General features: G+C 38.7%; 1 protein-coding gene across 5 annotated transcripts in view; it reads right to left on the bottom strand.

The window, feature by feature from the left end:
• The window catches only part of lrp1aa (low density lipoprotein receptor-related protein 1Aa), a 192062-nt gene that overhangs the window by 27019 nt on the left and 140059 nt on the right, over nt 1–24984 (bottom strand). For 3 of the 5 annotated variants that reach the window (XM_079857280.1, XM_079857281.1, XM_079857283.1), the window contains exons 51-69: nt 24415–24531; nt 23472–23600; nt 23264–23386; nt 21144–21284; nt 20225–20415; nt 18646–18829; nt 16609–16694; nt 16414–16533; nt 16133–16320; nt 15370–15575; nt 13985–14173; nt 11675–11823; nt 11485–11578; nt 11279–11395; nt 9434–9553; nt 8825–8947; nt 6534–6659; nt 5651–5767; nt 1804–1910 (exon numbers count right to left, since the gene is read on the bottom strand). In XM_079857280.1, coding sequence (XP_079713406.1) covers nt 1804–1910; nt 5651–5767; nt 6534–6659; nt 8825–8947; nt 9434–9553; nt 11279–11395; nt 11485–11578; nt 11675–11823; nt 13985–14173; nt 15370–15575; nt 16133–16320; nt 16414–16533; nt 16609–16694; nt 18646–18829; nt 20225–20415; nt 21144–21284; nt 23264–23386; nt 23472–23600; nt 24415–24531 — 2627 coding nt within the window. The remainder of the gene's footprint in view (nt 1–1803; nt 1911–5650; nt 5768–6533; nt 6660–8824; nt 8948–9433; nt 9554–11278; nt 11396–11484; nt 11579–11674; nt 11824–13984; nt 14174–15369; nt 15576–16132; nt 16321–16413; nt 16534–16608; nt 16695–18645; nt 18830–20224; nt 20416–21143; nt 21285–23263; nt 23387–23471; nt 23601–24414; nt 24532–24984) is intronic. The other 2 variants (XM_079857282.1, XM_079857284.1) reach the window with 1 other exon arrangement.

Below are 24984 nucleotides of genomic sequence, written 5' to 3'. Positions count from 1 at the left end.
GGTCATCATTTATGACAACAGGGCTCGGCAATAAGGACTGCCCAATGGGCCCGGGCCAGTGTAAACGTCGTTCGTTCGGGACAGTTGAGGCAACTGTCTGATCGGGCCAGTGCTGCATCACGAAAGTTTATCATTTGCACATGTTTTTAAACCTTGACAATTTAAATATTCAAGCGCAAGAAGACGCGAAAGAGAACTCAACTCAATAGTGTGAGAAGTTGTGTGTCCACACATCCGAAGTGCGCACCCAGAATGCATATGATGCGAATGATAAAGTAAGTTCTCTTTCACGTCTTCTTGTGCTTGAATGGACATATTCACACAAAATCTGTATCCTAGTAAACATAGTCTGTTATATCTTAAGTGAACATAAACAGTTGAGAAATAAAACGCATGCGTAACAGTATATTGGATCAGTGCAGCTCTTAAAATGACAGCAGCCTAATAAACCTGGACAAAAAATAAATCGCTCACTGCTCTTGACTGAATAACTTTAGTAACTTTAATATGGATTCATCTATATTAAATTTATACAGTGAAGACTATGCAGTGCTATTTAACATTTGATTATTTATTTTCTCCACCTGAAAATTACTGTTAGAGTTGCCTGAAAAACTTTAAAAGCAATGTTTATTTTATTTGTTCTGTATTTGTGCCATTTCGAAAATTGATTATTAGCTCTTATTTTATTACTGAAAGTATACTTGTCTTTAACAATATTTTAAATTTATATGATGTAGTCTAGTAGTTTTTGGTGCTAAAAGGTTATGGGCCCTATCTTGCACCCAGCGCAATTGACTTTGTACACCGACGCATGTATCATTCCTATTTTGCACCCGACGCACAGCGGACTTTTCCCTCCACAGATGCATGTCGGTAAATTAGGGAATGAACTTGCGCTCCCGGGGGCGGTTCAGCGAAAAGAGGAGGCGTGTTCCGGCGCAAACGTTCCCTGGTGCTATTTTGCAGTTTCAGAAAACAATTCCTCCACTGACCAGGAGAAACCTCGTCTAAAGTCAGTGGCGCATTATTCAGAGGCTATTTTAAGGGCGCATGCTTGGCCATAATGTAGCGTGTGCACAACGCGCATACACTTTGCTTCTCTCATCTACACAGACGCAGCAGTTCACATTTTTAGAGAACCATACATTATTACAAGGAAAAATATTCCACATGAGGGAAATCATTATGGTGTCCATGAAGATGTGGAAAAATAGGCATAAATCTAGCTTACACATTTACCCAAATTATTATATGCCTGTTTAACCGAAGCTAATTTGGGTGTGTTTCTCCATCCTCAATGTCACTTCTCTGTGTTTTACGGCCCTGACGAGAACGTCGGTCTCCTCGGCTGTGAACCGCTCCTGGCGCGCGTCTGGCAAATCCGCCGTTATAATAGCAATCCGCCATGGAACAAGCGCGCCTGCTCTTAAAGGGAATGTGAGATGACGCTCTGATTGGTTTATTTCACGTTACGCCCAAAACACACCTATGAGTAATGAAGCTACTTCAGACCAACACATTTTAGATTTGCGTCGGGGGCAAGAGTCATTTATCCCGCCGGTATAATAGCAACAGTGCCCGAGATCTGCACACAAAGTTACTTACATTTCGTGTTTGATACTTGCGTTTCAGATCGTTAAAATAGGGCCCTATGGGTCAAAAACAACAAAGACAGAAACTAGGCCTATTTTATTTATTTATTAATTTTTTGTGGTGGGCCCTTAGAAAAAATCCTTAGTGTTGAGCCCTGGAAAATCTGCTGAAGTGTGTTTTCCTGCACTGAATGGTTTTGTGACGTACCTCATCAGATCCGTCAGCGCAGTCATGGTCTCCGTCACACTTCCATCTGCCAGCAATACAGCGGCCGCTGGTGCAGGCGAACTCACTCTCAGAGCACTTCCTGGGCACTGACACGCACACACACACAAACCTCCAGAATTATTCTATAGTATCTTGTCATATTTTAGCGCACAGTCGGGTGAATCACACAAAACCAGTCAAAAACATGTCCATGTCACATTTCACTACATAATCAAAAGAAAGAAAGAACAAATTATATTTAGTATAAAGTAAACAAAGCCTGTTGTTAGTGTAAAAATAATTTTCCATTGCGACTTTATTTTTTTAATGACAATAAAGCACATTTTCATCCTAATTCTTAGTTATAGTGCAAAAATAAATCTCATTCTCATTACAGTAATTTAAAGCTACACTGTGTGATTTTTACCCCCATCTAGCGGTGAAATTGTATATGACTACCCAGTGAATATTAGTTTCTGTTCCTCTCAATTCCGAGGGCGTTTTCACTCCTACGGTGGCCGTATTATTCCAAGATTAACATGGCTTCCAGTTATCGACCCCGTCCATGACAATAATAAACAATACGTCTAAAATGAATAAAACTACAGGACAGATGTCAGGAGGTAAACGTCACCCTTGGAATCGGCTATCCCAGCATAATCAGATTAGGCTAACGTTACAATGTGTACAAAGTAAAAGCAATTAAAAATAACTAAAATTTACAGTGTCCTTTTTTTATATAACGTTAGCTTAAAAAATTGTGCCTTTAAAACTATTCATCACCTGTGATCCGTCGCAGCACAGATTTATGTTACAAGGTAAACAATACTTTTTCACCATTGACGCGAGGATGAAGTTATACTAGAGGTCGTTCTGGCGTTATGCACAACCATGCTATGGTTAGACAAGCAACTATAAAACATAGAATTTACACAAATGAATTACAACAGGCTGAATTACCTGTCGAGAAGAAAGCAGGCAACCTCGGCGTCCGTTTTAAAATCTTTTCTCCTCATGAGCTCTTTCCATCTGGGAAAAGTTACTCCAATATTGACTATGGTCTTGCTGATTTGTCTGTCGCGTTGACGTTTTAATTCTCTCTTTCAAATGTGAGTACGCACACACACATCTTTCAAATCTGCCGGCACTCGCAAGCTCGCGAGTAATCTCCCCCTCGCATTCGTCACGGTGTCACTGAGTGAAAAACGCAAAAGGCGAAGCTTGAATTTACAGGTATGTCCCTCTTTGGCTAATGTAGTTTCAAGATGGAGGGGCAACATGGCGACCGGCATTCGAACCCCTCACCCGTATGTACTTTCAATGGCAGATTATAAACTTAAGAGAATACTTTATTACTTGAAAGAAGTAAATATACATTAATGAGCACATATATTTTTGAAAGAACTAAGTGTTTTTTGCTAAGAATCAACTAAAAAAGTTACACAGTGTAGCTTTAAAAAAAAAAAGAAGTTCATACACTACTTTCCAAAAGTTTTTTAAAAAACAGTAATATTGTGAAATATTATTACAATTTAAAATAGCTGTATGTGAAAAAATTGTAAAATGTCATTTATTTCTGTGATCATTACTCCAGTCTTTAGTGTCCCATGATCCTTCAGAAATCCTTCTAATACGTTTTTTTTTTTTTTTTTTTGGGATGAGGAGGAGGGAGGGTCGAGCTAGCCTCCATTTTGTTTGACAATACTTCGAAACGTCAACAAGAAGTGACGTCACCCAACATCGCTTAGAGCACCTTTAAAGGGGTGGTTGCAAACATCTGCAAAGTTACAACACTCAGAGTTCAAAGCAAAGGGAGATATTTTCTTTTAAAGAAATTGCTTTTTAAGGACTACAACAAACGGCTGGTAGAGACTACACAACATTCCTCCCGGATTAGTGACATCACGAACCCTAAAATTTACATAAACCCGCCCCCGGCCACAAGTGTGGCCCTGTCCCAAATGGCTCACTTCATGAGGACTTTCGGTCTCGTGGACTTAAATTGCGCGTACTCCCTGAGTCTACGAGTCCGTAGGCCGTCCCATTCAGCATTTTACCGCTCTGAAGTGTGCTCAGCAGCGCCCCCTTTGTACCCTTGAAGCGGTCTTCCACAAAGCCCGCATAGAAGCAGGCTCCACACACTTTAACTACCCAGGAATCTTTGCGAAAGGCCAATCAGACAACGGATGGGAGGAGATTTCGCTCACGGACAATTGTTGACATGCTGAGAAGAAAATATTACCGTTTTTATGACCTAGATGTACATTTTACCAGTTGTTACCTACAGTTTATACAAACATTATGGTCATCGACCAGTGGTTGATGTCTCAAACATAATAATAGCGCGTTTAATAATACGATCGCATTATGATTCATTAAATAAATAGAAGCGAATGTCAGGGCTTTACTGAGTCATATGTAAACACAGTATGAATATTGAAACCTGTAAATTCATCTGAAACTCATGCACATTTTCATTATGTTTTAAAATTGTAATCTTAGTTCAAATGGAACATTATGTATTATTATGTACAACTGTATGAATCATTTAAATAAGCATGATATATCTATTGTCTAATGCCCAGGTGATATGCACAATATCAAAATACAGAACTGTAAAATTAGGCTGTGTAGTTGACATGGAGATAAGACGTCGGAGCACAATAATGTGATTTCTCCAGTCCAACAACAACCAGACCGTTATATCCGGCGTGCCAATCGAGTCTGTCCCAAAAATACCTCTCAGTGCGCCCTCGTGGACTCGCGCCAAGGGCCCTATAGGTCTGCACTACATGACGTCACCAAAGTGTGGACTCTGAGGAGGTCCACAAGTCCGGAGTGTGCCATTTGGGACAGGGCCTGTGTTGGGCCCTCCGATCCACTTTCAACAGCGTTTCTCAGAAATTGCTTACTGCACATTTAAGTAAAAAAGTATCACAGTAATAATAATCTATTGAGAATCGCCACTGACAATAGTGGGAACTACAAACAAACTGAAAAGTAAAAGGTCTGAAAAAAAAGACAATGAGAAGTTTAAGGGGGAAATGTGCTTCAATGCCATCAAAAATAATGTCACAGTGCAAAAAAACTAAAACAACAAGCTTCATTTTCTTTCAACAAAATGTAATTTTGTGGTGAAATGTGGCCTGGACTTTATTTAGTGATTCACATCACTTCGGCTGGAGAAGCAGGGGATGGTAGGTGATATGACCGGAGACACAGGGACAGATGGAGGTTTGGGTGTTTAGGGAGCAGCGGGGAACAAATCAAACTCAAATCAGAACTGCTCAAAAACTGCAGGAATGGGCCTGACCGTGGCTCACTGCCGAGACTGGAAAAGGCTCAGTAATACACTGTCATTGGCTTTGATTATCATGATTAACCGTTTAGTTTTAAACACATGTAGATCACAATCAAAGACGATAGATAGCTCTGGATTTTTATGCATATTAACATCTAGTAAAACACTCAAGCCTCCCTGTCATCAGCAAGCAGAGCCACTGAAGGAGACGTTTCAGGACTGAAGGACATTTGAAAATGGAAACCTACCTCTAACACACATCAATGTGGCAGTGTGAAATGAAGAATAAAAACAAGATGTAGACACGTAAATGACTGGACGAAACGGAAACATGCACGAATGAAAAAAGCCCCCTTGTTCATTAACAATGTGAACAAATAAATGAGAATGGCAACGGTCAGGATTTTGGGCCAGTGTGAGTTTGCTCCTGTCTGAGAGGTGCGCTCTGTTCCTGCTGTCGTCGCTGTGGTGATGTAACATGAAGCGTGTCTCTGAGTGTGTGCCTGATGTTCACTTCACACACATCAGTGGCCGGTGGAAACCTACCACACTTGTCCTCGTCCGAGTTGTCCCCGCAATCATTGTCATAGTCACACTGCCAGCGGCCGGGGACACAGCGGTTGTTTTTACAGCGGAACTGATACGGCTCACACGTCCTCTCATCTGCACATATAATCACAATATTCATGCTGTTTAAAACTATATATTTATTATACATACACACACACATATAAAAATGCTCTACAATAACTCTAAAACTTAAAATTTAACTTGTAACTTTTACAATTACAAAAAAATTATATTTGACAAATTATTTTTAATGAGTAAAACTAATATAAGTTTCAATAAAATTCAATTTTTTGTATTTTTTTTATTTGATCAACAATAATTTTTTTTAATATAAATTACTAATAAAACTTTTAAATTTAAATTTGACCAAAATAATCTTTAATGAGCAAAACTATTATAAGTTTTAATCACATTCAAAACGTTTAGGTTTAATTTTAAATTTGACCAAAATAATTTAAAATCTAAATTATAAACTGAATTTAGAGAATAAAACAAACTATTTTTAATCACATTTAAAACGTTTAAAAATTTCACATTTAAATTTGACCAAAATAATCTTTAAAGAGCAAAACTATTATACATTTTAATTACATTCAAATCTTTAAAAAAAATTATATTTTAAATTTGACCAAAATATATTTTTATATAAATATAAACTGAACTTACTATATAAAATAAAACTACAATGAGTTTTAATCACATTCACCAAAATAATCTTTAATGAACAAAAACTATTATGAGTTTTAAATCACATTCAAAACTATATTTTAAATTTGACCAAAACAACTATAAATGTGCCTAATAAACAGAATTTGTAATGAATAAGTTTGAAAGGCATGTGCTAGTGTAGTGTTCGCACCGCACTCCTCTTTGGGCTCGTCTGAGGAGTCGCCACAGTCGTCCTCTCCGTCACACTTCCAGCGCGCGGGGATACAGCGGCCCGAGTCCTTACAGCGGAACTCATCCACACCACACGTCATCTGAGCTGCAGAGAGCCGAGAGAAAGAACTGCGCTCATGCTACTGTTGAGATTAGAGGGATAGTTCACCCAAAATTAAAGTGAAACAGTAGACTGCGTTTGGCTGGAAGCTAGAATTTTACTTTGTAACGTGTTAAATATTAATATTTTTCTTACACAAACACATCGCTTCACATCGCTTCAGAAGGCCTTTATTAACCCCCTGGTGCCTGTGGAGCACGTTTATGATGGACAGATGCACTTTTATGATGATAGATGCACTTTTATGATGGATAGATGCACTTTTTTTGATGGATAGATGCACTTTTATGATGGATAGATGCACTATTATGATAGATGCACTTTTATGATGATAGAAGCACTTTTATGATGATAGATGCACTATTATGATAGATGCACTTTTATGATGATAGAAGCACTTTTATGATGGACAGATGCACTTTTATGATGGATAGAAGCACTTTTATGATGGACAGATGCACTTTTATGATGATAGAAGCACTTTTATGATGATAGATGCACTTTTATGATGGATAGATACACTTTTATTATGGATAGATGCACTATTATGATAGATGCACTTTTATGATGATAGAAGCACTTTTATGATGGACAGATGCACTTTTATGATGGATAGAAGCACTTTTATGATGGACAGATGCACTTTTATGATGATAGAAGCACTTTTATGATGATAGATGCACTTTTATGATGGACAGATACACTTTTATGATGGATAGATGCACTTTTATGATGATAGAAGCACTTTTATGATGATAGAAGCACTTTTATGATGGATAGATGCACTTTTATGATGGATAGATACACTTTTATGATGGATAGAAGCACTTTTATGATGGATAGATGCACTATTATGATAGATGCACTTTTATGATGATCGAAGCACTTTTATGATGATAGATGCACTTTTATGATGATAGAAGCACTTTTATGATGATAGATGCACTTTTATGATGGACAGATACACTTTTATGATGGATAGATGCACTTTTATGATGGATAGATACACTTTTATGATGGATAGAAGCACTTTTATGATGGATAGATGCACTATTATGATAGATGCACTTTTATGATGATCGAAGCACTTTTATGATGATAGATGCACTTTTATGATGATAGATGCACTTTTATGATGGATAGATACACTTTTATGATGGATAGAAGCACTTTTATGATGGATAGATGCACTATTATGATGATAGAAGCACTTTTATGATGATAGATGCACTTTTATGATGGATAGATGCACTTTTATGATGGATAGATACACTTTTATGATGGATAGAAGCACTTTTATGATGGATAGATGCACTATTATGATAGATGCACTTTTATGATGATAGAAGCACTTTTATGATGATAGATGCACTTTTATGATGGATAGATACACTTTTATGATGGATAGATGCACTTTTATGATGGATAGATACACTTTTATCATGGATAGATACACTTTTATGATGGATAGATACACTTTTATCATGGATAGATACACTTTTATGATGGATAGATGCGCTTTTATGATGGATAGATGCACTTTTATGATGGATAGATGCACTTTTATCATGGATAGATGCACTTTTATGATGGATAGATGCACTTTTATGATGGATAGATGCACTTTTATGATGGACACATGCACTTTTATGATGGACAGATGCACTTTTATGATGGACAGATGCACTTTTATGATGGATAGATGCACTTTTATGATGGATAGATGCACTTTTATCATGGATAGATGCACTTTTATGATGGATAGATGCACTTTTATGATGGACAGATGCACTTTTATGATGGACACATGCACTTTTATGATGGACACATGCACTTTTATGATGGACAGATGCACTTTTATGATGGACAGATGCACTTTTATGGACTTCAAAACAGAAACAGCCATTCACTGCCATTATCAAGCTTGGAAGAACCAGGATATTTTTTTAATATAACTCTGATTGTATTTGTCTGAAAGAGGAATGTCATATACACATAGGATGACTTGAGGGTGAGTAAATCATGTGCTAATTTTCATTTTTGGGTGAACTATCCCTTTAACTGGTAGAAGTGACCGACTGATGATAATATCAGCACATATTCAGCCATTTTGGGATAATAGATATTGTATATAATGAGTGTCCACTTACTGCAGTTGGCGGGTTCGTCAGATCCATCGACACAGTCATTATCACGGTCACACACCCACACACGCGGGATACAGCGCTTGGTTATGGCACACTGAAACTGGTTGGGTGCACACGTCACCTCCGCTACACACAAATAAACATGTTATACTTCAATCACATTCTCAAAAACATTACTCTCACTTGTGTGTGTTAAAGCTACGACTGAACATACTAAACTACACCAAACAATGTTCATGCACTGCATTCATGTGGCATACGAATACATACTAGCGTTCAAAAGTTTGGCGTCTGTGAGATTTCTTTATATGTTTGAAAGAAGTCTCTCATGCTAACCATAACTCTATTTGATCAAAAATACAGTAAAAACAGTGAAATTTAATTACGATTTAAAACACAAGATAAGACAAGGAACACTCATCATAGATCTTCCAGATGTACTGTGATGTATGTGTGTGTGTGTTTGTGTGTGTGTGTGTGTGTGGCTATACAATGAATCACATTATAATCAAAATCACGACATGGCCTTGTGCAATTATTAAACCACAAAAGGCTTTACACGCCTCGTTCTTATAGCAGCGCTATTTTCATAATCTTCCTAAAGAAACTCACGGCAGTCTTTCTCATCCTCTCCTTCCCCGCAGTTGTCCTGGCCGTTACAGCGGAATATTCCTGGGATACAGCGACTGGGATTCGTGCATTTAAACTGACTGGGTAAACATACATGGATATCTGCAAAACACACATAAACAGACTTATTTATAACACAACTGGGCAATGCGTTACAGTAATCTTACCACAGATAATATGGTGTTCTCAGGCAAAAAGTAAAGCTTTTATATAACAGCAGCAAAAGCAACATGATAACACACTCTTGTTGTTTGGAATAAATACTTCCACTAATCCAATAATCGGAATAATCATATCTTCTGTCAAGTTCACTCACTAGCACAACTATAGGTATTAATACTGTTTGTCACAAATGTTTATATACATTACTTACATACATACTTTGATTATAGTCTCATCCGATTAGAATTTTCAACCCGTAACTCAGTTGCAGATACAGATACCCTAATAAATATTACTCCAGTGAAAGTACAATTTTACTTGAGTAAGTACTTGTTTTTATACAAAAATATACACTATCAGAACTTAAAACTTCAATATATGCAAACAATTACAAAATATAGAATACAGCATTTAAAAATTAAAACAACGTGTTTGTAAATATGTGGTGACAAATAGTATAGGCTACAATATAAATATGTCACATGGGGCAAAATGTTTTAACCTTTTAAGAATATGAATATGGAGAATATGAAAGAATATGTAAAACAAGATATAAGAATATGGAGAAATGCTAGATTTCTATCATTATGTCAACAGCTACAGCATGGGCATTCATTTGTCTTATTTCAAATTTTACTAGTTTTTAACTAAAGAAGCCAACGAGTTTAAGGGTAATAAACAAATATGTCCACAGATTTAGTTCACAAATAACCAACAATCATGACCTAAATAAGATCTTCATTTATAATCAATACAAATATTCCACATTAGTAACTTTTCAAACTTTCCATCAGTCGCGCACACACTAAAGCACCAAAGACCTCCCAGTTCTTTGCTCATTTTGAGTCAGACATTAGGCGCGTTTCCATTAACCGATGTTATGCGACTAAAACGTCATTTTTTTCCTCTCGCGATAAGTAATTCCAAAAATCATGCCAGTGGACGTTGGTAGGTTTATATATATCACAGCCACCGCAGTAGACATTATTATTATTAATGGAAAGAGACGTAGGCGTGTTATCCAATCATTAATGGCAAGGAAAGACCCTTATACTGTGTATGAGGTGTTTCTCTCTCATTTCTGCTCCGAGGTCTTGATTGTGGCATTTCTTTAAGGTTTAGAATCCAGTATTCCTGTAATTCTTTTGTCTTTTATGAATTTAATAAAGAACTCTGTCTCGTAATCTATCCAAACACACCGCGCCTTCTAAGTCAGCTGACCTGTACATGCGCAAAAACTGTTTCCATTGCAGTTTTGCGAAATATTTTTTTTTCGAATTGCCTGAAAAACACCCTCATGCGAGCGTAAAAACTTTTTTGCGATATATGGGAGTTTTTGAGGAATTGACGTGTTTCCATTGAGCGTATTTTCAATTCGCAATTTCAATTTACGCAATTTAAACGGTAATGGAAACGCGACTATTAACAATCTAGTGAATTGTTAACAGCAGGCTTTCCCTGAACGAATCATTGAATCAGTGAGTTGTTGACTCGAGAACAACGGCAACTGGAAACGTCTGATTGTTTAGCGTGTTTTGTGCACTGATTCGTCGGGCTCATTTGAGATTTGCTTATGAATGCAAATGTGACAATTTGCCAAAAAAAAACACAATAATAATAAACCTGAAAAAGTGCAGATACTTGAAACATGTCCATAAAACGTACCGCAGTTGGCCTCATCAGAGTTATCCTGGCAGTCGTTGTCTCCGTCACAGATGTACGCTGGGTTTGTACAGATACCAGTGCCACACTGGAACTGACCGGGTCTGCATTTAAAGTCAGCTGTTGGAAGAAACATGTACAAATGTGCTCTTATGACACATGGGTTTGGCTGTGGAAACGTCTCTCCTACAATCCACACAATCACTCACGGCAGTCGCCAGGCTCGTCGGACCGGTCTCCGCAGTCGTCCTCAGTGTCACACTTCCACCAGAACGGGATACACTTGTCATTCTTGCACACAAACTGAGGAGAGATGTCACAGGTACATATTTCAAATGAGAAACGCTGTGTTATTCTGTCTCGGACTGGGTTTAACTAGTCTCATGATCATGCCCTCACCTGGCTGGCGGTGCAGTTCGACATGCACTGTTTCCCATCAGCGGCCAGGTAGAAGTTATTCGGACAGGCACATTTATAGCCACCACCCGGAGACAGCAGACACAAGTTACTGCAGCCGCCATTGTCTGTCTGACATGGGTGATTCGTGACTAACGGGAGAGAAGAGAACACAGCATTACAGGCAGGGCCGTCACTAGCGGGACGAAAGGTGGTGACGATTCAAAGGGGGGCCCCGTGATTTCAACCAACTGCCCCCTCCAAAAACCTGCCCCGGGCCCCGGATACACCAGCGTCGGCCCTGATTATAGGTGTATTTTAAGTATGTTAAGATTTTTTTTATCTTAAATTACATTCTTTTAAAGGTACAGTGTGTGATTTTTAGCGGCATCTAGTGGTGAGGTTGTGAACTGCACCCAACAGAAGTTACAATGGCTGACAGGAAGTAATGTCGTCCGAGTAGCCGGTTAAGCAAAGATAAAGATACATTTACAAAAATAAATTAAGAAATAAGGTTTATTAATTATTTAGTAAAACGATATGTTATTGCAAATATTATTGTTACTTGTTCATCATTATGTCAGTGTTTTATTCACTGACTTTAGCTGTAGCTTCTTTGCATGAAGAACAACATAGTGACGAAATGCGTTTGTCCGTTTAGGGCCACTGTAGAAACATGTGGATGTAAGCGGACCCGCGGTGTGTGTAGAGAGAAATGCTCATTCTAAGGTCATAAAAACATAATGGTTCATTAAGTAAGGTCTTTATACAGCACTGAAAACATAGTTATGTATATGATATTGCATTTCTGTCAACAGATCCTCCTAAATATTACACAATGCACCTTTAACCCAGTTTATTGTTCACTGAGTACTATCAGTATGCCATTCATGGGTTTGTCTCCACCAAAAGTGTGAACATTGAGCCTCACAGACACCATCTAAACATTGAGAGTGGTCCGCTTAGATCTGTCAATCACTTTCCAGCTCAACCGGTAGCGAGAGTTTGGGGTGTTGGGGTAAGAGAGTACACCAACCAAATGGCATCTGCAAACAATTCATTTGATTTCTCTTTACTGACTTAAGTTTTTGCTGCTGTGACATTTGGATGAGATGAGTGTGAGTATATATCCGCGTTTCCACCGCAGGAACTTTCCCCAGGAGCTAGGGACTTTGGGGTGGTACTCGTGTGTTTCGACTGCAGGAACCAGGGTCTAAATGAAGTTCCAGGTAAATATTTCCCCCTCTGAAAGTCCCTGCTTAGCTCCTGGGGAAAGTTCCTGCGGTGGAAACGCGGATATACTCAAACTCATCTCATCCAAATGTCACAGCAGCAAAAAGTTAAGTCAGTAAAGAGAAATCGAAATAATTGTTTGCAGATGCCATTTTGTTGGTGTATTCTCTTACCCCAACACCCCAAACTCTCACTACTGGTTGAGCTGGAACTTTTTCAAAGTTCAGGAACTTTCAGGGGTGGGACTTGGGCGCTGAACATGCTGATTGGTTGAGTTTTTCATTTTCATTGGTTGACTGGGTGATTTTAACCACCATCTGTTGCGTTGCGTGCAGTAACAGTTGTTTGCTATTCGAATCAACAATGGAGTTTAAAAAATACGACAGATGGACCAAGGACCATGCGGGGTGGAGGCGCATGCTCAAGTGCTGACCCCAGATGCTGGTGTGCTCGTGTGTTTGTTTGTTTGTTTTAAAATTGTCTGACAGCCTATGTTCTAAAAGCAACATGCTTTTTAAGATTATCGTTGTGTTTTGGATTTTAAAATGCGCTATTGACTGTTTGTGCGCTGGGAGATGGAGTGGATTTGGGAAATCTAAGGAACAACGGACTAATGAGGAAAATGTATTACAGCCGCGAAGATCTGCTGAGATTCCGATACAATGTTAAAACCCCACCAAAGTTCCTTCATGAACCTTCTGAAATAATCTGTCCTATCCATACAACAAACAGAAAGAAGAAAGTTAAACGGAGGGGCTCTAGAGGCGGAATCCGAAACGGACTTAAATTTCGCGAAAGTCGGATTCCTCTTCCTAAAATAAATGTAACTAATGTTCGTTCGCTTCAAAATAAAATGCCCGAACTCACAGCATTGGTGAAATATTACGACGAGGCTCAGGCTTTATTAAGCTTAAATTCAGAAGATGAAATCCAGCGGGAACTGTAAAGTAGCGCAGTCTTACGTCACCGGACTAATTTGCCTAATCTTTACGGCACATCAACAGGACTGGGGGAAAAAAAGTTCCTGGACAAATTGTTCCGGGTAATTTGGGTGTAAACGTGGCTCATGCGTGTCCTGACCTTCTGGCTGTCTGTAGGGGTGGTAGATGTGGATGTCCATGGGTCTGTGGAGTGTGCTGATCAGCATGGTCTTGTTGGTTCCCTGTGTTTTGTGAGCTCTGTTGATTGACTTGGTCTCCCAGTCTGTCCAGTAGATGTACTCCTCAAAAATAGTCATGGCGAATATGTGCGGGATGTCCTGAGTCAAAACTGCAACACAAACATGGGGATTATTAACTACACAAACATAATAAACATGCAGCAACCTTACACAATAAAACAAAACTCTTACCTTTTAATGGTAGTAAAGTTATTTATATATGTGACCCTGGACCACAAAACCAGTCACGAGTCGCACGGGTATATTTGTGGCAACAGCCAACAATACATTGTGTGGGTCAAAATTATAAATTTTTCTTTTATGCCAAAAATCATTAGGATATTAAGTAAAGATAATGTTCCATGAAGATATTTTGTAAATTTCCTACCACAAATATATCAAATTTATTTTTGTGAGTGAATGCCGCACAATCGTGAACATAAATGCACAACTTTAAAGGCAATTTTCTCAGTGTTTCGATTTTTTTGCACCCTCAGATTCCAGATTTTCAATAGTTGTATCTCGACCAAATATTTATCAGATTTCAGATGATGTATACATCTCAATTTAAAAAAATTTACCCATAAGACTGGTTTTGTGGTCCAGGGTCATTAATATCAATCAAAGCTTTATTACAGACTCAGGGCCCAATTTTTCAAAACACACCCAACAAAAACAACAACAACAATAACAAAAACAAAACAAAATATAAAATAAAAATACATCAATGCGTTACATAAATACAAAAGTACCAGTGTTTCCACACTTTAGACTGATATTGTGTAGTGCTAAACCTTATATTTGATAGACCCATGGTTAATCTCATCTTTAGAAGCATTAAGTCAGATAATTTGTAGATTCTGTAACACAGCTTTAAATGTGTTAACTCCCACACTTACTAACATCTCACTTGCTCTATGCCATCTAGGTCTCCTTAATAAAATTCTCATTGCATCATTGTAAGATACTTGAAGCCTCTGTAAGATACATGTTCTATAATTTGTCCACAAATGGGCAGTATAAAAGTGGTGTACAATATGCTTTAAACAGTGATGTCTTCACTTTGTCTGAATATTAGCCTGCATATACAACATACGCTGCCGTTCAATGTCCTCATCATCTGTCATATGCTCAGGTATAATATATATATATATATATATATATACACACACTTCCAAAAATGTATACTTGTAAGTTTCTTATATTATCTAGTTTATAGGCACAATCCTGCTGCTGTACTGAATACCAAATATGGTTGTGATAACCTGCAGACTGTGTACCAGATGGCTTGTGTTTTTCCCCTCACCAGTGTGTCTATTGGTTCCGTCTAAGCTGGCAAACTCGATGTAGTCCTCTCTGGCATCGGCCCAGTAGATGCGATCATTGATGAAGTCCAGAGTGAGACCGTTGGGCCACGTTATCTTGTCCTGTACGATCACACTTCTGTTGGTGCCGTCCATCCCAATGCGGCCGATATGAGGATTATCACCCCAGTCAGACCAGTACAGGTACCTGACAAAGACAAACATCATTGTTAAGACATGTTCAGTTCACCGTCCTTCAAGGAATATTAGCAGAAACAGGAAGAGGAGAACAAAATAATGAAAAACAAACAACAATTAAAGTGTCCAATTATGCTATTTTAAAGGTTCCTAATGTTATTTTGGAGTCTCCTACAACAGGTTTATAAGCATCACAGGTCAAAAACACTTTTATTTCCTCATAATATCCACTGCAACATCAGCTCTATTCTCAGTGTCTGAAACGGTTTGATCAAGAATTCAGTCTCTCTAAACCCCGCCTCTCTGAGAGCTGCTCTGTTCTGATTGGTCAGATGGCCCAGTCTGTTGTGATTGGTCGACCGTGTCAGAAATCAAACGCTCATTATCATATCTGAATTTCAGCTCCGGATCTTCCTCAGCTCTTGATACTCAGTGATACGAACAGTAATTAATCTCATCAAAGTGGATAAACTCCATTTATCTGTACTTTGAAACTTAAAAAAATCAAAAATTAACTTAAAAAGATAATATCCCAAAAAGCATAATAGGGTAATTTTCACTGTTTACCCATTGCGGACGTCCACAGCTACGGCTCTGGGTTCCCTCAGTCCAGTGTTGACCAGAACAGTCCTGTATGCTCCGTCCAGCTTCGACACCTCGATAGTGTCCCGTCCCTTATCACACCAGTACAGGTTACCACTGACCCAATCAACAGCCAGGCCATCAGGGTTGCTGAGAGATGTGCGATGAAGAACCTGCCAAAGTATCCGAACGAAAGTCTAGTTTCATCCAACGTTTGGCTGAGATCACAGTAAGGCTGAATGAAGATGCAGTTACATGCAGATCACCTGAACGTTGCTGCCGTTGATGTGCATGCGGCGTATCATGCTGCCTTGAGTCGTGACATCTGTCCAGTAGATCATCTGCTGCCTGTAGTCGAAGTCTAACGCAACAGCGTTGTTCAGACCCTGCAAATGAAGACAATTCATGAGGAAAAGCTGCAATGAAACGTTACAGAATAGAGTTTAAAAATCAAATCATACCTGCTTTATAAGTGTGTAGTTTGAGCCATCCAAGTTGAGCTTTCTCAAGTAATAACGGTTGGCAAAGATGAGGAACGGCTCCTCGTCTATACAGTGAAGTGAAAAAGAAAACATATTAAAGCAAAAATGAAACTCTCATGACTGCAGGTATGAATAAACACGCCATGCACTTGCAAATTTTGAGATTTTAGGCTATTTTGCTTCCATTACTTGACTTCTTTCAGACTTGTGGAAAGAAGACATTCAAAATACACATTTAAGTGTTTATTTTTTTAGGCATCTGTAGTTCCCTTTCATGCGCTGAGTCGGAGATAGCGACTCTATGGGAAAGATAATACCCACTTCGTCGTACTGACAAGTGCCTGTCTTGTGTGAATCACGGCGAGCACAACTAAGACACAAGGGGCCGGTTTCACAAAGCTATTTTAGACCGGTCTATAGTGTTAGACAAGTCTAAAATTTGCTCATAGACTAGTCTAATGCAAGTTAGACTGTTTCACAAAAATAAAGACTGACTTAATTTAGACCAAAAAAATTACTAACCCAGGCTAACTTAGGTCTAAGACTCTATGTTACCTTGGCAACCAGCAGTAACAATCAGTTACATTACAAACAGCCAAAAGAAAAGGGAAAATGGCTCATAAATGAAACATTTCTTCTTGTTACTACATTCTCCGCTAAATTTCCCAAGTAAAATGTCCTTGTAACTGTTATACTCCTCCAACAAACACATATTCTCCGCTGGGGTAAACTGCACTGAGGGGTTGAATGCGCTTACTCGATCCGCCATGTTTTTTGTTTTGAAAAGTGTCTTATTTTACCCAGAATGCATTGCAGTGTAGTCCTACTTAAGATAGTCAGAGTCTTAAGTGCTTTGTGCAACGGTCTGATTTAGATGTCGATCTGAAGTCTGACTATCTACTATATCTAAGCCATAGTCAAAGTCTATCTTTGTGAAACCGGCCCAAGCACTCGGGACCCCGTGAGGGATCCAAGTCAAGAGCCTCACAAATGTAAGTGATTATCTGAGTCTATGTTCATGGTCCGTTCACACCGTGTTACCAGTTGTTCTGTTCCTGCTTATCCTTGAGTGTTTTATTTAGTGTTAAAGCAAATTATTTAGGCAAAATTCACTTTTATAAGTTTTTGAACGTACTGTATTGATGTGTTCGCAGTGTGTACACAACCACCCTATTGTGGTATCCATCCACTCTGTTTGTTATTTTCCCCATAAATCTGAAATAATGTCTCAAAATGAGCCATTCAGGAATGTGCTCACATTACACAGGCCCCACATATGACTGCTGACAGACTCCGCCCAATTAGCATAGACCCCGCCCCTCAGTGAGCTGAACACTGTCCGCCATGTTTATCTCCTCGACAGAGTATTTAACAGCAGCGTTCAAGTAAGAAATGTATTCTTATTAAAGCTATTAAAGTTATTCAGTCAAGAGCAGTGAGTGATTTTCTGTTTTGCTTTTTTTTGTTTGGTTCATATTAACAGCATATAGCAGTAGGTACAGTATATTACACTGCTTTCACTTTAATACACAGATCTAATATACACATGCGATTACTTTACTTGCTGTTTACATTCACAGACATAACCGACTGTGTTTATGTGAACTTTGTGTGTTTTTGACACAACCTTGTGTGTATTAGACAGGTTAAGTGCAATAAGACGTGAAAGAGAACTTAGTTTAACACTCATGTGATGTCATGAGCATGAGATTATAATCAAAACCAACCAAATGTATCCAAGGCATTTGCTGTAAAGGCTCCGCCCTCTTCTGGAAAGGGAGGCGGTACGCAGCAGCTCATTTGCATTTAAAGATACATGCAACTCAACTCAACTCAAAAACTCATTTACAGCAAGTTATAATAAACGATTGGTGGGGTATTTTGAGCTGAAACTTCACAGCCACTCTGGGGACACATGAGACTTATATTATATCTTCTAAAAAAGTGCATAATAGGTCCCCTTTAGATCCTTCTCATCTCATCTTTACTGCAACCGACCATGACAGTGACTCGTACCAGAGGTGGACTTGCAGATGGTGTGGTCGGAGGAGCTGAGCTGGAAGCCGTCCACACACACACATCGGAAGCTGCCGTGTGTGTTGATGCAATGCTGTGTGCAGGGATACGAGGTGGAGCACTCGTCCACATCTACACAGGTCTTCCCATCATCCTTCAGTCTAAAGCCAGTGTGGCATCTGCACTGGAGAGAGAAACACAAAGAAAAGTAAGTATCAGATTGTGCCAGTGTAAAGTAAATAAAAAGTATTTTTAAAGGATTAGTTCACTTTCAAAAAAAATTTTGCTGATAATTTACTCACCCCGATGTCACCCAAGATATCCACGTCTTTCTTTCTTCAGTCGAAAAGAAATGAAGGTTTTTGAGGAAAATATTCCAGGATTTTTCTCCATATAATGGACTTCAATGGCAACCAACTATTCCAATGTTCACAGAAGGTTCAAATGTCCGTCTCAATGCAGCTTCAAAGTCTCGACACGATCCCAGTCAAGAAATAAGGGTCTTATCTAGTGAAACCATCGGTCATTTTCTAAAAAACAAAACAATTATATACTTTTTAACCACAAATGCCCATCTTATACCATCTCTGAGATGCGCCACGTATTACGTCATCACGTTGGAAAGGTCACGAAAAAAAAAAAAAAAATTAAATAAAATAAATTAAAACAAAGATGTCGGACAATTTTGAAGTTGGAGGAGAAAATGAGATGACATTTTTCGCCCTTCCCTACCTTTTTGAACTGGAGTACACAGACAAATAACTTAGATGACGTGACGCGTGACCTTTCCAATGTGATGACGCAATGCGTGGCGCATCTCAGAGATGGTACAAGAGGAGCATTTGTGGTTAAAAAGTATATATATATTTTTTTTTTTTTTAGAAAATGACCGATGGTTTCGCTAGATAAGACCCTTATTTCTCGACTGGGATCGTGTCAAGACTTTGAAGCTGCATTGAGACGGACATTTGAACCTTCTTTGAACATTGGAATAGTTTGTTGCCATTGAAGTCCATTCTGTGTAGAAAATGTTTTCCTCAAAAACCTTCATTTCTTTTCAACTGAAGAAAGAAAGACATGGATATCTTGGATGACATCGGGGTGAGTAAATTATCAGCAAAATTTTTTTTAAAGTGAACTAATCCTTTAAAAGCAAGACACTACAGACAAAAACATGTTTTTCATGCATTTATATTCTGTAGGTTTTTACATAGGGATTTGTTCAGGTTTTTTTCACCTGATTTATAACGTTTTATTCTTAAAACCATTTTCTGGCTGTTGACATTATTTTCTGAACTATGCAGTAATAAAAAGAGACCTCGCCTGAAAAATCCACTTGAACTATGTGATGAAAATGAAACAAGAATTTTGAACCTTGCAAATTAATGCATATTTAATTAGATGATTCCTTATTTGCATATTTAAACATTGCATTTCACAAAACTTAATAAACTGTGAACAATAACCAGTGGAAGTATGGTGATATTGGTTAATTTTCTAACCCTATTCACCTGTAGTGTCTTGCCTTAAAGAAGTTTATTTTCTAAACATGGGAAAGTGCCATAAGCTTGACCTTTACCTTGAATCCGATCTTCAGGTCCTCGCACAGCTGAGAGCATCCACTCAGTTTACTGTTCAGACACTCATTAATAAAGCAGTTCAGCTCGTCCGATCCATCGCCGCAGTCATCGTTACGATTGCACAGTAACATCTCACTGATGCATTTACCGTTCCCACACGCATACGCCGTTTCATTACACTTCTTTTCTGCTTGAAGGAAAAAAATATAGAATCATTAAATGCATGTGTAGATTGGACAGGTCCAGCCCATGAGAGCCCTGCAGGTTTCTAGTATAACCATTAGGATATGTTTTCCAAAGCCTTTCCAAAAATACTCAATTTTATTTTGATATTTGTGACCCTGGACCACAAAACCAGTCACATGGGTCAATTTGTTGAAATTGAGATTTATGCATGGAAATAAGCCTTCCATTGATGTATGGGCTGTTAGGATAGGACAATATTTGGCCGAGATACAACTATTGAAAATCTGGAATCTGAGGGTGCAAAAAAATTGAAACATTGAGAAAATCTCCTTTAAAGTTGTGCATTTATGTTCGCGATTGTGCTGCATTCACTCACAAAAATAAATGTTTTATACATTTATTTTAGGAAATTTACAAAATATCTTTATGGAACATGATCTTCACTTAATATCCTAATGATTTTTGGCATAAAAGAAAAATCTATAATTTTGGCCCATACAATGTATTGTTGACTATTGCCACAAATATACCCGTGCGACATGTGACTGGTTTTGTGATCCAGGGTCACATTTTAAGAGTGTGCCAGCATTGTTCTGTGACTCCCACATGCTCTCAGCTCGGTTGGTCCTGTTTCACTCTACATGACGCCACAAAGACTGCTGGATAGTTTGTTGGCTCTGTCATTTAGAACAAGGTCACAGATATCAAGCTGGATTAGCATTTAGTTCATACCAGAGCTGTCGCAGTGAGGGTTTTTGGGAGCTTCGTCTGAGTGATCATGGCAGTCAAACTCTCCGTCACACTCCCATGACTTCCGGATCAGGCAGCGGCCGTTGTCACAGCGGAACTCGTTGGCCTTACACGCGGGATACTCTACAGAGACGAACACAGACTGATGAGATCTCAAATAATACAGAGAAGTCAAACCTATTAAAGCATCACTTCTGTAGTAATGCGTACCAAAACAGTAAAAGAGTTTTGCTGTTTTATTCTTCTTTTTATTTTAACAATATTGTTCTTAAGGAGTGTTCACAAGTAGCCTGGTTAAAACCAGACCATTCTCAGTAGTAACTGAGTTATGGTCTGGCAAAGCTTCACTAATAACTCATTTCCAAAGGGGCGTCACCAACGGACGTCGCTCAAATGCCTCTGGGCGCAGTTGGAGAGACCTAAAACCAATCAGAGCGATCGGCATCGTGTAAAGCCATATGCTGCGTCCCGATTCGCCTAAGTTACACTACGCCATAAAAGTATGTACTCTTTTTGTGAAGAAAAGGTATTTACTTTTGAATGTGTAGAAAAAAAGTAGGCAAGCTTTGGGACATACTACTTCGTCATCTTTATCGGACGGATCTGTCGCGTGTGTCCTGTCACTTAAACTGCCCTGTCAATCATTGTGTCACAGTTAAAATCCTCTATTAAAGCTAATTTAATTTCCTACCGTTTCGGAGAGAAATGTAGTAGCACGTTCATCTGCCAGTGGGTCTTTCATGGAGACTGTCCTCATGTGTTTGCAATTTGAATATAATAATGCATTTAAAAATTGAACGGACGTCGCTCAAATGCCTCTGGGCGCAATTGGATAGACCAAAAACCAATCAGAGCGATCGTCATTGTGTAAAGCCCGCCTCAACGTTTCTGATTGGTGCCGCGATTTCTCGGCCATGGAAATGGGCTTGAATGAGCTCTTTGCCAGACTACTTCTCGAGCAAATCTGAATTTGCTGGAAGTTGTCTGTGTTTTCCCAGGCTAGTTCACAAGGCAAAATAACCTTGCAATAAATATTGCCAAGAGGCAGTGTTATTTTACTATCAATGATATACTATTATATTTTTTGTTAATATTTTGGGTAACACTTTAGACATTTTATAAGTAACTTTCCAACTAGTTGTCAATAGCAGTCATTAGAGTATTAATAGACTGTCTGATTAATATCTGTTGACACTTTATTTTGATGCTCCTCAACACACATTCTACTGACTATGAGTAACTTTACAACTACGTGTCAACTTATTCTACTGACCCATTAGCCATAACCTAACACTACTAATACTGTAATGAGAGTAAGTTGACATGTAGATGCAAAGTAACCTTTAGTTGGTAGGATGTCTATAGTGGACTATCAATAATGTGTAAACTTATTTTGAATTTGATTTTGATCTGCACCTATAAACAAAAATAAGAAATGTTGCTTTGGCAACAAGCTGAATTATAATACTTTATTTTATTTCAGTTAATGTTTATTTTATTGCAATCAGCTAGGGCTGTCAATATTAACACGTTAACACACACAATTAATTATTTTCAGTTAAGCGCATTAAAAATATTGTATGCAATTAAAGTAGCATCCATTTTTCCCCGTCATCCTTTGGATCCGTTGCATTTGATAATCATGCTTTTATTCATGCAAATGCTTTTAAACCATTCAAGCACAATAAGATACAACAGAGCTTTACTATTGTCTGCAAATCTCCTGTGTGTTTCACACACACACTTGTGTGCACAGAAAGTCACTTAAGACAGCGCTTGAACGCACAAAAACGCACAAAATTATGGCAAAATGCCGTGTTTTGTCGAGTATCCTCACAAGCACAGTTTTAAATGAGTTAAATAAAATCTTAAATGAGCGTAAAGAGTTGTGGGAAACCGGGATGCGTGTCAGATCTGCGTCATGTGCGTCAGGTCTTAAAGTGACAGCAGCCTAATAAACCTGAAGCTGTCTGATGTTAAGGACAATCAAAGAACAAAAGAAAGAGAAAATCACTCACTGCTCTTGACTGAAGAACTTTTGTAGCTTTAATAAGGATTTCATAAATCTATAATCATCTTGTTTGAAATAATCATGAACGTACCGCACTCCTGAGATTCGTCGGATCCGTCGCCGCAGTCGTTGTCGTGGTCACACATGAAATGTTTGGCGATACACTGTCTGTTCTGGCACATGAACTCTCCCGGCTTACACGTGTTATTGAACACTAAACGAAAAAAGAAACAAACTGTTTAGCAGGAGTGATTCGCACAGTGTTTGCACAAAAGCAGGAGGTGTGTTTGACCACTCACCACAGCCGGCCTTCACACTCTCGTCGGCTCCGTCCGGACAGTCTCTGTCGCCATCACACACCCAGCGCTGCGGGACACACTTGTGTGAGTCGGGACACTGGAACGCGTCCGCACTGCACGTTTTATTCTCTGAGTCAAAAACACACATGATTCACAGACACATAAAACAATTTCTAGAATAATTCAATGTCACTTATTATGTTAAAGCGCCCCTGTTATGCTTTTTGGGATATTCCCTTTCATGGAGTGTGTAATAGAGCTGTTAGGGAACTGAAACGAGTCGTCAGTAACTCCAGTCTCACTTCCTGCTGAATCTGTGTAGGTTTGTAACAGATTTGCATAATGCCAGTCTATGTTCTTCATTGGCTGCCGTGAACAACGTCTACTTTGACCCTCAAACACTGTAGTTTATCTGAGACTGGAAGAGTTTGGTTCGTGTTGTTCATGTGGAGAAGACGCTGTTTTCTGCTGACAGAGCAAATCCACTTTGATGAGATTGATACGGTAAAACCCACGCCATCGTTACTGTTCGTATCACTGAGTATCAAGAGCTGAGGAAGATCCAGAGCTGAAATTCAGATATGATAATGTGTGTTTGGTTTCTGACACGGTCAACCAATTACAACAGACTGGGTCATCTGACCAATCAGAGCAGAGCAGCTCTCAGAGAGGCGGGGTTTAGAGAGACTGAATCCTTGATTGAACCGTTTCAGACACTGAGAATAGAGCTGATGCTGCAGTGGAGATTATGAGGAAATAAAAGTGTTTTTTGACCTTTGATGCATGTAAACCTGTTGTAGGAGACGCCAAAACAACATTAGGAACCTTTAAAATAGCATCATAGGGGCACTTTAAAAAAAAGTTTTATTCTCTGTGATCCATCAGTCAAGCTATTTGTTATACTTTCTCCCATTTCATGCTGTTTTGAAGTATGAGCACTCACTGCATCTGCTGTCCTCATCTGACCCGTCTCCACAGTCGTCCGTTCCGTCACACACCCAGCTGCTGGAAATACAGCGATGATTCCCACACTCAAACTGCGTCGCTGAGCAGAACTTATCTGAGCAGAATAATTCAACGACCCGTTAGTGAATTATTCACAAGATTCTTCATAGACAAAACTTATTTCAAAGATTCTGGAACAAATGACCTTGAATGAACTGGACAGATCTGAAAGTGTGTTTATATGTTCTTAAAGTCACAATTAATTCAAAATCGACAATTCTTGTTTTTTTTTTAATGCAATATTGTAGAATTTATTCTAAATTATTTATTGGTGCATATCATTATTGTTTAAATTCATGTTCAAGGTAATCTTGAATCAGAATAACTTCCCCTCTCTCTTACAGCATCTCTTCTCTTCTCTGATGACGAGGGTGGGGCAACCTGTCACTCACATGAGATCCACCAACAGCAAACCACACCCACCCAATCAATTCCCCACAGACAAACTCAAGCCCCGCCCACATTTGTTCGTGTTCCAGAAGCGTTTCACTCAGATATACGACACAAC

The sequence above is a fragment of the Squalius cephalus genome (genome assembly GCF_949319135.1).
Source record: "Squalius cephalus genome assembly, chromosome: 22".
Lineage (NCBI taxonomy): Eukaryota > Metazoa > Chordata > Actinopteri > Cypriniformes > Leuciscidae > Squalius > Squalius cephalus.
Note: the sequence above shows the minus strand (reverse complement) of the source record. Positions and strands in the feature narration are given on the sequence as shown.